Source organism: Muntiacus reevesi, chromosome 18, assembly GCF_963930625.1.
Source record: "Muntiacus reevesi chromosome 18, mMunRee1.1, whole genome shotgun sequence".
NCBI classification, from domain to species: domain Eukaryota; kingdom Metazoa; phylum Chordata; class Mammalia; order Artiodactyla; family Cervidae; genus Muntiacus; species Muntiacus reevesi.
The window spans coordinates 41,473,506-41,486,250 of NC_089266.1; the positions used below are offsets into that span (position 1 = coordinate 41,473,506).

At 49.8% G+C, this 12,745-nt stretch overlaps 1 protein-coding gene across 3 annotated transcripts in view; it reads left to right on the forward strand.

Annotated features, from left to right (window-relative positions):
• Positions 1-4,626: 4,626 nt before the first annotated feature.
• Positions 4,627-12,745, forward strand: part of PHF12 (PHD finger protein 12) — a 39,033-nt gene continuing 30,914 nt past the window's right edge. For 2 of the 3 annotated variants that reach the window (XM_065908865.1, XM_065908868.1), the window contains exons 1-2: positions 4,627-4,839; positions 5,487-5,668. In XM_065908865.1, coding sequence (XP_065764937.1) covers positions 4,774-4,839; positions 5,487-5,668 — 248 coding nt within the window. In that variant the 5' untranslated portion in view covers positions 4,627-4,773. Of the gene's footprint in view, positions 4,840-5,486; positions 5,669-12,680; positions 12,710-12,745 lie in introns of those variants that run through there. The other variant, XM_065908867.1, reaches the window with a different exon arrangement.

Sequence of the window (12,745 nt, forward strand, 5' to 3'; positions counted from 1 at the left end):
GCCGGTTCCGCCCTGCATCCAAGTCTAGCAGCAGAGCTCCCAGCTTCCTGCTCCCTTGCCCTCCACCTCCTGTACATACCACCTGGGAAGAGATGCCGCCAGTCCCTCAAGAAGTTGTGCGCTTCCCGCCTGCAATACCCACCGGGGCCTATTTTCTTGGGACCACTGCCCACTTAGGGCCCTTCCTTGGGTCCAAGTCAGGGGCATCTGCCTCCAGGCCAAACACAGCTGGAGCACATGCACCAAGAACCAGCATTCTCCTGACCCTCTCTCAGGCCTGGGACCTCCAGGCTGGAATTCACAGGCAGGGCGGAGTACCTCCCTCCATGTGACCACCCTCCAGCCCTGGCATGACAGCGGCGGAAACTGTGCCAGGGTGCTCCTCACAGGGCCGTTGCCAGTGGCCAAAACCGCTCTCAACAGTGACCTCTGGGTAGTCCTGGCATGCTGACATCAGTCCCCTGGGGGGAATCTCTAGTCTTTCTCTAAGGCCCCAGGAATGGTCAGTTCTGCCTCCTGCCCCTTCCTGGTGGAGGCAATAATGCTAAGGGATCGTAAGGGATTTAGGGACTCTACCCCAAGCTCAGGTTGGGCTTCCCTAGGCCACACCACTCATGCTCCACACCAAAGCAGGACACCCACCGCTGCTCCCCTGGCGGCCCTACACCCTAAGAGAGGGAGACCCTCCCCTGACATCAGTCCGGCTGTGAAAAACACCCTCTTGCCCACCTTCCCCTCCTCCAGTCCCAGCAACCTGTCAGGCTTCCCTCCTGGCAACTGCGTTTTGGGATAAGGGGAGTGGCAGGCATATTCTAGAGATGAGCAGAGGTCCACGGGTACAGGAATTTGGCATGGAACAGGGGGTCAAAGCATCCCAGGGAGAGGCCCAGGAGTTGGCTGCAGGCTACTTTGTACATGTAATGTATTATATGGGGTCTGGGCTCCAGTCAGAGAACAATCTTCTATTTCTGTTGTTTCCTTATTAAAATGGTGTTTTTGGAAAAAAAAAAAAAAAAAAAGCAATGGCCTGGTGGATGGTGCTTTCTTGGAGTGAAGGGAGATGGGAGACAAATGGGATATGAACTTGAGGGCCAGAAGGCATGCTAAACCTACCAACTGATCATCTCCAGACTTTATCAAAAACCAGTCATGGGAATTCCCTGGAGGCTCCAGTGTCAGATTCAGCACTTTCACTGGACAGCCTGGGTTCAATCCTTGATCACAGAACTAAGATCCTGCAAGCCCCACATGCAGTCAAGCAAACAACAAAATGTATCCACATGCCAGTGCCTCAGGGACTACTGTCTCAACAAGATCAGTGTGACAGCTGGCATGTGCAGTGAGAGGCCCCAAGGTTGGTGCCACAGGGGTATGGGAACCCAGAAGCAAATGCTCAGCCATCCCAGTGCTTCACTTCCCCCTCTTTGCTAGGTCCAGAACCAAAGCCTGGCACAGTCCTAAGTCTGTCCTCGAACACACTGTACTGCTGAAAAGGCCCAGAAAACCTGACGCCTCCTTCACTTCATTCCAGCTAGCAAGGTTTAGGAAATTGGAAAAGGAATCAGAGACTGAGCCCCTGAACGTGAGGCTCTAGTCTGTCTTGGCCTCAGAGAACATCCAGACTGTCAGGTGCAGAGGCAATGCAGCCTAGGGGCTTAGCTCCTAATTTAACAAAAGCTGTGTCCATGGACTCCAGAAAGAGGTGACTGAAGAGGATGTGCTTAAGTTTGCCTTGTTCAGTCCCTCTCAGCATCTCTGCCCCTTCTCTACGGCCCCCAGCATCTCCTGAGATGTGCTTAGCCAGCCTTGGTCTGCATCACAAACATCCATGCTTAGAGGTGCGCTCTGCATGGCTGCTCTCCAGAATAAGAGCAAAAGGAAGACAATAGGGAGTTGTGGGCACTCAGAAGCCAGAAGACGGAAATGGTAGCAGCAACCAGAACTTCTACAGTTATCCAACTCGGAGATCTTGGACCACTCATGGCTGGCCACCTCCTGGTTCTACTGCAAGCCACCTTGAAGGAAGGAGAGGCTCCAGCCCATGCAGAATGCAGTGCCTACATTAGCCACAAGAGGTCACTTCCAAAGGCATGTGTATCCCACCTGCTCTCCTCAATCCCCCTGGCACATCCAGGGCTGGAGCTCTCCAAGGTGGCACCAACTGCTAGCCCCACTGGGCTGACCTCACCCTCCAACTTCTGAGAGGAAGGTGTGCGGAGTGATTAGTTCCCCTGGTACTTGTCAACAGCGCCAAGTAGTATTTCCCTCGTTAGCCCATTAATGCCTATGTCTGTTCTCAACTGCAGTGATGGTGTTGACGAAAGCAAAGCCTTGCTCTTTGGGCATGTGCCAGTTGCTTACTTATCTGCCCCATAATACCTTCAGGCTGACACAGCAGCATGGCTGGGCCCTGAGTTGTAGAAAGGAAGCCAGTAGGAGAGGGTACATGATATACCCATTTTTCAGCATCTGTAGCATGAAACACTGCCTAAGAAGACATGAGGTCCAGCCACTTCCATACTTCTAGCTCAGCCCTTCTCTCTCTGAAGGCTACATCACTGTCCCAGAGCCACTAAGATTTCTTGTTTGCTGAGGCTGGTAGAGGGTAGAAACTGCCGATCTACATGACATATTCCCCTGCTTGATCAATAAGACCCAGGACTTTAATATTCTTCCCAGCCACCAACCGGATCATTAGGAAAGTCAGAACAGAAACCAAAGACCACACACCCACGACCTCACCCTATACAACTCATCCTCCTTACTATCTCCCACCCCAAAGCAGCAACTCCTCTCAGGCAGTTAGACAGTATCCTAGCCTGGGAATTTAAAAAATATGTTTCATTCTTAGGTCTGCCATACATTCACTATGTGAACCAGGCAAATCACTACTCTTCTCTCTGCATCTGGAAATGAAGAGGTTAATACAGAATGGTTTTTAAGCCCTTTCCAGTTTTAGGTTTCTGAGAATGCTAAGTATACCTTAACATCAAAAGTGAGCCAGGACACAGCTACCTGGTAACAATGCCAACTAAACGCCTCGTGTCAGGCACAATGATGCCCCTCCCTCCTCCACCGCTTCATCTACAGTCAGGCAGAGGCAACTGGCCATCTCTGTAGATGGCACCAAGGGGAGGGGCGGGCGCGGTGGAGAGCGTGAAGCCCCGCCCAGAGTCCGAGGTGAGACCTTCAGACTACAAATCCCAGCATACAGTGGTAGCTCTGAAAGGTATCTCGCTCTTCCCCGAGTCCATACTACATTACACTGCATCGCACGCACACGGAACTACGGCTCCCAGAACCCACCAGACCCATCGCGATTCTTGCTCCCAGGGTGCAATGCTCTCCCTTTGCCCTTTGGACCTCTGCGCGTTGCAAACTGGGAGCTGAAGTCCACTGCGGGCAGGTAGCTGGGCGTTGTCAGCATTGCAAACTCCTTGCCTTTGGCTTTCTCTTGGAGGGCAGTTTTCAGAGACAGTAATCAAAAGAGGTTTGTATCGGGCAGGCGGACCTCCATGGTGCCATCACTACTGAAGGCAGGGATGCTCAGGCTAAAATTTACTGCTGGGAGCGGGAGGGAAGAGAGAACAGAAGCCATGCAACCCGACACCAAAACCATCGTTTTCCGTCGCGATGGCTTTTCTTTTTCTCTTTACTAACATGGCGCCTGGTCCAGCCACACCTGACGCTGGAACCAGACAGTCCAGTACTACATCCCTAGGAGTACACGCTGTCACCGACAGCCTACCAGCGCCAGCCAACACCACACTTTGCTCCTTTCTGTTCACGGCTGAGGATCAAGGGCATGGTAGTCTAGAACCCACTACCAAAATGGCGAAAGGAGAAGCATTCTTGTTGGGGCCTTCTGATGACAATACGCCTGCGCCGGAGTCGGTTGTGTTATTGTGGGGCGGGAGGGGAGCATCCGCAACACGCCTGCGCGGGAACACAGTCCTTTTGGTCTACACTCAAACACCAATGGATGAAGAGCCCCGGTGTTCCTGCGGCTGCGCTGTGACCCTTCGGAGCTTTCCCAGGCGCCTGCGCGAGACCGCAAGTCCCGCCCTTTCATCGCAGTACGCTGGCGCAGGGCTGAAAGGCGGGGCTTCGGCCCTCCAGACGAATGCCAGCGCGGCTGCGCGCCGGGGGGTGCCCCCTCTCTGCGGCTGCGCGGGAGCCCGGCCGCCGGCTGTCACTGCGGTTGCGCGCGGCGAGCGGCGATCCCGGGGCGCCTGCGCGGGTGGCTTTGCGGGCGCTCGCGGTAAGTTTGCGCCAAGTGCGCGGCAGCCGGGACGCAGACGGCGGCGGCGGCGAGAGGCGGAGCCCGGGGACCACCCCCCATCACCCTCCCCGCAGTCACCTCACGTACCACAACCTCACCTAACCTCTCACCCCCCCCTCCGATCCCCCCAACCCCGGGATGGCAGCGCCCGCCAGCCTTCCCGGCCGGACCAGCGGTCACCAGCGCCGGCTCTAGCCTGTGGGACTAGGCCCCGCCGAGGCCTGACCCCCCCCGAGCCAGGACCCACCGTGCAGCCAGCCGCCGGGCCGGGGCTGAGGGGCCGCTCCCCCCTCACGGCCCGTGGGGAGGACGCTGCCGTCCCGGGGACTGGGGGCCGGGGGGTGGGGGGGAGCCAGGGCGAGGAAGTCGGGACCCGTGTTTGGAAAAAAGAAGAAGGGCCGGGGTCCGGAGCGCCCCCTCCCCCCGCTTCCCCCCTCCCCCCGGGGTTGGGGGGGCCGGAGCAGAGAGCGCCCAGCCCGGGAGGTGGATGAATGTGGGAGAAAATGGAGACCAAGACGATCGTGTACGACTTGGACACGTCGGGGGGGCTGATGGAGGTAAGAGTGGCCCACCTCATCCCCTTCCCCCAGCGCCGGGAGGGAACCTCCGCCCTCCGCCCCACAAAGCCGGCCCTGAGCTCGCAGCGCAAGAGGGCCGGGGGAGGGGGGGCTCTTCCTCACCCAGACTCTCCCTCCCATCTTTGCAACTCGGGGGGCTGAGCTCAGCCGCCGAGGACGTTTGCATCAGTTTCACCTACCCGCCGCCCTCGATTCGCTCTCCCGAAGCGCCAACCCACTCCATCTCTTTGCACCGGCGGGCCTCCCCACCCCCTCCTTGTCGGCCCCTTTGTGCTTCCCCCAGCACGTCCGGGTACCCGGCTTCAGGCCTTTCCCGAGCCTGGCTTTGGAGTCCCCCACTGTCCATACAAGGAAGTGGCGAGAAGGGAACCGCGCACCCTCTCCCCATCCCCCTACTCTGATCCTCCCCATTTGGAAGAAGCGGTGCTCGTTGTTGTGCGGCAGGAACGCGGTTAGGGTGGGCTCCCCCTGGTTCCGGGGGCTAAAAGGTTCTGGGAGCTGCCTGGATGGGAGGAAGAAGGACAAAAGGGGGGAGAGGGGTGGGTGACGGAGAAGCCGCGCCGGGGGGGCGACGGACCGCCCGGGAGCTCCGAGTGTGCACACACGCCATTTGTATGTGTGTGCAGCAAATCCAAGCTCTGCTGGCTCCCCCCAAGACGGACGAGGCCGAAAAGCGGAGTCGGAAGCCTGAGAAGGAGCCCCGGAGAAGCGGCAGGGCCACCAACCACGACAGCTGCGATAGCTGCAAAGAAGGTGGGGACCTCCTGTGCTGTGACCACTGCCCGGCCGCCTTCCATCTCCAGTGCTGGTAAGGTCTGGGGACCCCCTCCGGAGCCCCTTGGCGGACCCTTCCCGGCACATTCCTTCACCCGGCCTACCCCTGCTGGCCGAGATAACGGGCGCTTGCAGCCGCTAGCTCTCTGCAGCCGCTGGGGCGAGCGCCTCCCCGCCCCCAGGTGCGGCCCGGATCCGGCCGTTTGAGGGGGAGGAGCAGCCGTAGGTCCGGACCCCGAGGTGGGGGTGGGGAGGAGTGCGGAGTGCCCCATCTGGGATTGGAAGTCGCTGGGGAGCCGGGACGGAGCCGGCGGGGCACGGCCGGCGGTGGCGGGGGAGGAAGGGGAGGAGCTCCGGGCCCTGCGCCGCTCGCTGCCCGCCGCCCGCGCGCCCGCCCGCCGCCCTCGGGCTCCTGCCGGGATGGGCTGGCCTCGGGGTGGGTGCGCGGAGCCCTCGGCCGCCGGAGCTGCCCTGGTCCAGGCCCGAGGGACCCGGCACGCGGGCGCTCCCAGTCGTGGAAGAAATCATGGAGGGTGTCTCTCGAGTCCGCCTCTGCTCTGCTTCTCTGTTTACAATATGGCGACCCGCCTTTAAATTATATTTTTATTCTCAGCGCCATTTTGGCTGCATATATGATTTGCAGACGTCTCCTGGGGAACGGTGGGGTAACCTCGGAGTCCTTTCGGCGGAAGCTCGTCGGCGGCCGGGGCTGGGATCTTGCCGTTGGGATCCCCTTTCTCTGCCGCCGCTCGCCCCTGCTGCCTGTCGGAGCTGCCTGCCTCTTCCCTCTCCTCCCCGCGCTGCCGCCTCTTAGGAAATCGAGCTGGGTTAGACAATTAAAATTGCCCTTGGGCGCCGATTTCACTGCTCCGCTCCGGATCGGCGAACCCTTCTCAGCAAAATTCTTTGCTGCCGGGGTTCTGTGTGCGGTGGCTCCTCGAGGGCATTTTTAAGGAGAGGAGAGCTGGAAAGCCAGGCGCTTTTTCTTCCCCCCACTTACTGAACGCAAGGGGAGGCGAGAGACCGAAGAGGGAGGGAGGGACCTGGGTTAGTCGCCCGCTGCTTGATCCTCCTCAGCAGTTCAGCCCAGAACAATCCGACCAAGAAGAGTGTAAACTCCAGCTCCTTCCTGGAGAAGTCACCTCGGCCTTCCTCAAAAATCCCACATCTGCGCCGGGACCCCGATCACATCTTGTTCGGATGGCTCTTGTTCTATTCAGCAACAGTTGACTGAGGCAGATGTTTGCGAGAGGAGATGGCTGGGGAGAGAGCGGGAAAGAGAGGGGCTGCTGCGTTTGTTCTCACCCGTTTTCGATATTGCCATTTTTAGCCTTTTCTTTAAAAAAAAAAAACCATAAAGTGAGGTTTTCCTTAAGCTCTCTACACAGTTCCATTCACATTCCCACTCTAGGTTGGTGGAATAGTGCCTATTGTGTGTTTGTACTAATTGCAGTTTTGGGAACACTTACTAGACAGATGACTGATACTGGGCAAATTAAGTCTGTGGTCAGAAGTTCTGTAGGAAGCTCCCATTACCATTCCCAAGATTCCTTTGCCCAGGAGAGCACCCCATCTTGGCTTGTAATGTTGCAGGAACAAAAATGATTATCCTGGAGGGAGCTTTGCTGATGGCTTTAAAATTTTTATTGCTTAGTGACTAAGGCCAGCAGGAAGGGTCTGTGGTTTTTAGCCTTTGCTTCCTATAAGGTGTAAGCCATCTCCTGTCACATTTCCTGTGCTGTTGTTGAGCACAGAAGAGATTTGTACTGGGTGGTGTTGTGTTGCTTACTAGTTATTCTCTGTTGATTTTGTTTGGTTTGTGATTGTGTTTGATACATACTAAGAGTGAATTGTAGGCTCCTTGATTTAAAACATGGGTTAATATTTTACCTCTCGAATGAAGTCAATGTTAACCAAGGAGGGTGATTCCCATATTGAGTGAGACTTTTGTAAGCTCTTTATTATTTGTTTAATCAAGCTGAAATTGTTTATTAAAAACCTCAGGCAAGGGGGAAGTGTGCTGTTTTGCCTGAACCTAACTCCTGAATCTTTGCACTAGATGAGTCCAAGTCTTGTCAAGTTGTAACAATTAACAGTTCTAATTTAGCTGGTAGGAGAGAGAGGCGCTTTGCTTTTCCTTCTTTTTGAGATTCAGACTGTGCATTTCATTGACTACTTTTTTTTTTTTTAAGACCATGAATGGAAACTGGTAATCAGAGATTTGAGAATCCTAGTAAATGAGACAGCCCTTGTTTCACATCTCCAGTTCCCTCTTTGAAGATGCTAGTACTGAATGTAACATTGATGTATCTGAGTAGTTACAAAAATCACAAAACATTGTAGATACTGGTACAAAGGCAGGAAGCCTTCTTTCAAGTGAGTTTTATCCCACTTTACTGCTTCCTATCCCACACTCTTTCTAGCTCAAGAGAAGTATTTCTTTAACCATCTCAATCAGTAGTTAGGTCAAGCAGTTAATAGTGTCAGAAATTTTTGACTCCTGATTGTGCTCTCGGTAATTTGTCCCATTATTACTTATTTGTGTCATGTGAGAGTGAGGTTAGGAGGTGTGTCTGTTCTCTCTTGCTTCCCTTTTTAACTGGCTAAGACTGGATTATTTACAAAAGCATAGTAATGATGACTTTCCTCTTAGACAGAATGTACAAAAGGGGAGATAGAGTTTTGCAAACTCTGTAGGTCTTAATCACAGTGCTGCTGTAGGTCTCCATTCAACGCTCCAGGAGACAAGTCCCTTTTCAGTCTGGTGTGCCTGACCAGCTTGCCTCACAGTGAACAGGATCTAGTAAAATGCTCCAGAAGTGATTTTAGGCACACTTTACCTGCTGGACTTGGTGACATGGCCATAACCCCGGGGTTTTTTCTAAGATAACCTACTGGAGGAATTGAGTGGTCCAATAAACTCTTTTAATTGTCTTGTCTTTTCTTAGGGGCCAGTGCTCTATATGAGGAACCTTTCTTAATTAGACCAGGAGTCCTGCTTCTGGGTTTTCTCTGATAACTTTCTGGGTGAGGGAATGGATTGTCCTGTGCTCAGAATCCTGGACTTACTAAAGAATTGAATTTGAGGAGCTGATGTCTTCATATTTGTTTAAGTGATAGGGTAATCAATTTTATCCAAGTTTAACTGGTTTATCAATTATTCAGAGTGGTGGTAAGGGTTTCTAAATTTGCCCCTAGAGAACCAGGAAGAGGTGTTTTCAAGTGTTCCCTGGTGAACCTGACCTTTATCATAATTGTTGAGCTTTCTGAAAATACTGATCTCCGTGGACTGGTCCCTAAAAATTAGCCTTTTAAAAAAAAAATTAGAAAACTGGCAGAGCTCTAGTTGCAGCCGACCCATCTTTCTGTTTGAGATGGATGGGATTGTTCTCAGGGACAGAGTGAGTACCATAGGGCATCACTAGTGAGGCTGACTGGAACCTAAATAGTTGCATTTTGCTGCAGACAGTCTGAGGGACCAGAATGGTCTGGGTGAGAAGTGCATCTCCCTCGCAGACCTCAGCATGGTCGCTTCCCGTCAGACAGATTTCTGTAGCATTTGCCTCCGCATGTTATATTTGGAATTGTTGGCCGGCTTTCCTCTCTCTGGTGTTGGCAGCAAGATCCAAAACGAGGTTTTCGAAGAATGAGAGTAAAAAGGTCTCTGTGCACAGGCAAAACTAAGCTCAGCTTGGAGTTTTGCATATTTAATTTTCAGTGAGTCATAACAAGAAAGGTCTCACACACACAGTAGAAAACTGCCTTGTAGAAAACCTATATACTGTTCGAACTTCTAAGGGGGTGATTTTTCTGCTTTTGTTGTTGTCACAATAGTAACAAGCAAGTGGTGAATTAAAATACGTTTATTTTAGTGTTATCTTACAAATTTTTTGTTTCTGACATTCTGAGTGCTTGGAAGCCTGGCACTGAAGAACTGGAGATGACAGCATCTGAACTCCCTCCCTTTATTCTGCCCGCTCATAGTAAAACGATTCAACAATAAACAAACCTGGGACATCCCTGGAGGTCCAGTGGTTAATATTACTTCCCCTGCAGGGGATGTGGTTCAATCCCTGGTGGGGGAACTAAGATCCCACATGCTGTGCAGAGCGGCTAAAAGATTTCTTTTAAAAACAACCCTAATTTGGTTTTATGTTTATTTTATTTACTTTTGCATTTGCTGTGTTGTGTTGGAATCTGGATGGTGTAGTATTGTTTTTAAAGGATCCACTCAGACATCGAGGTTCCACTAACATTTAACTTTAACTCAATTTCAGTGTGCATGCTTTGTGAACTTTACTTTTTTTTCAGATTTATTTCATTTATTTTTACCAAAGGCTTTGTAAACTTAACGTGGGGCTCAAGGGCCAGTTCTAACAAAATGAGTGCTGTAGTTGGAAGATAACAAAGACTGTTTAAAAATATAAGGATAATACTTGGGATGAGTTGTTTACTCACAAAATGTCAATCTCTTGCTGTTCCTTAAGGCTCTCAAAGTACTTTACAGATGGGCTCCACTAATGTTAGGACTGTTTGAGGCCTTTGTGGTATTGGGGTTTTTATGTTTTTGTTTATTTATTTTTTAATGTGTTTAAATTTGTAAAAGTCATATTTAGGTACTGCCTTCATTTTAATCTTGGAGGTGAGATTCGTCTTGGTCTTTTTAAAATTCTTAATCAAGTGTTTCCAAGAGAATTGTTTAAAAGCCAGATCATAAAGGCAAATAAATTATTTAATTTGAACTGAAAAGGAATTCAAATAGTCACTACTGTGTGTTGAATGAAACAGTTTTTTATTAAGCTCTTGAGTAGAAGTACAAGTGGTACTCAAAAGGGCTCAGTGAGTTTTTGGGGTTCATCCTTCTAAGATTTGTGAGTACTTCATTCTTTTTTATGGCTGAAAACAATTCTATGTATGACTACCATATATATACACGCACACCCTGTATTTTTTAAAGTTCATTCATCAGTTGATGGGTATTTGGGTTATTTGTTCTTTTTGCTATTGTGAATAATCATGCTATAGATACTTGAGTGCAAGCTTTCTCTTGGACATCTGTTTTCATTTCTCTTAGGTATATACCCAGGAGTAAAATCACTGGGTCATATGGTAACTCTTACATTTAACCTGTGAGGAACTGCCAGACTATTTTCCAAAGTGGCTGCATCACTTTACATTCCCATCAGCACTGTATGAGCATTCCAGTTTCTCTACATCCTTTTCAGTACTAGCTATTACTTGTCTTCTTGATTAAAGCCATCCTGTGGGTATGACATGCTATTTCACTGTGGTTTTGATTTGCATTTGTCTGATGGCTGACTATATTGAACATCTTTTCATGTGCTTCTTGATCATTTGTATATTTTCTTGGAAAAATGTCTACTCAGATCCTTTGTCTGATTTTAATTGGGTTATTTGTATTTTTATTATTGAGTTGTAAGAGTTCTTTATGTATTCTAGATACACGTCCTTTGTCAGATATATGACTTGTATTTTCTCCCATTCTGTAGGTTGTCTTTCACTTCCCCTATCTTCTTATTTTTTAATTTTTACTCTTATCTAGTAAAAGACGGTTGATTTAAGCACACTTTAATGTCTTTGCCTATGTTGTCTATGTCGAGACAGTAAGTAAAGGATTTTTCATGAACTCAGGATGATGTGTCTCAGTAGAGGGAACCTTACAATGATTTGGTATGTTGCTATTTCAGCTTTTCTGGGTGACCACTCTTAGCAAAAAAGTAAAGCTGAAAGTTACCATGGAGGATGTATAAAAAAAATCTACCACATGGCTCCCACCAGCCACAACAGAAAATTTCTGTGTACAGGCACTTCTCATACATGGAGGGCCCTGGTGTAAGGAGGAAGATTTTAATCACCTCAGTTTGATAGGTAACAGCCTTGGGGTGGACATAACTATAGATGAATTAGTGAGCTTTTTGATCCCGGTTAACAAGAACAAAAAGTTGGTTTGAACATTGCAGTGAATTCCTCACCTGTTTATATGTATCCATATCTAAGCCCAGATAGTAGTAAATAGGGAGATAGCAGGCCGAGACTATTTGCTTGAAGGTTTTATGTAGGTTATACAAGAAACCGTCTGCTATGATGCCCCCAGGAGGGGGTTTTTTGGTACCCTAGAAATGCAGGTGTCCTGCTTCTTAACAGAAACGGGTATATTTTTTCTTCTACAAGTTGCTAGAACAATAGTAAATAGATGAAGTTGATTGTTGTTCGTTTTGAGTTCTGGGTATGAGTTTTAAAATCCATCTCTGAGCTTTCTTGTCCCATCCCCAGCGCATAAACAGCTGTTCCTTGGGTGTGTAGTTAAGCAGGCCAACCTGGTAGAAAATTCTGGTTGAGTTTATGATGGCATTTACTATGATAATGCAGCACAGGCTCCTGGAAATGCATTCTAGTTTTAAAGTGCCAGAGTTTTAAGTAATTAGAGCAATGTGGGACAAGTTTGTCTTCCCCCCTCCACTGCTCTTCCTTGACTTAAAGCCCCTAGGGAGTTCAGCATGGGCCAGCTGCATTGCCATGCAATGAGTGACACTTCTGAGAGCACCTCTGCGTAATGCTAGCCTCCCAAGAGACAGGACAGGAGTACAGCTGTCCCTCTGCCAATTTCCTGCAAGAGGAGGACATTGTATTCAGTGCAAGTCCTAGACCAAATTTCAGAAAGGCACTTTGGTGTTGCAGATTTGTCACTGTGCCCAGGCCGCATGCACAGGTCACTAGCTGACTGCCTTTCCCATGACTCAAGAACAGTTAAGAAGAATAAGAAGGTGACTCCTTTTTCTCCCTGCCATTTCCAGATATCAAATTCCTCATCCTTTAAGCCTTAATATTTTTCTAAATCTAGTCTCAGCAAATAAGAATAAAGATGAAGTCTTTTTTTTTTTTTTTTGGTCTTTTTTTGGTCTTTTTTCTAAAGATGGAGTTTTGTATGGGAGGCAAAAGACACTGAGGGCAATGAACACTGATAAAAGGAGAAATCTTTGATTTGACCCATCGGCGAAAAGGGGCTTGGCCGTTACACACAGCTCTTGTTGAATTCACAGTAAGCAAATTCCAGGTATACCTTGCAGATTGATGACATTTTCTAAGTAAT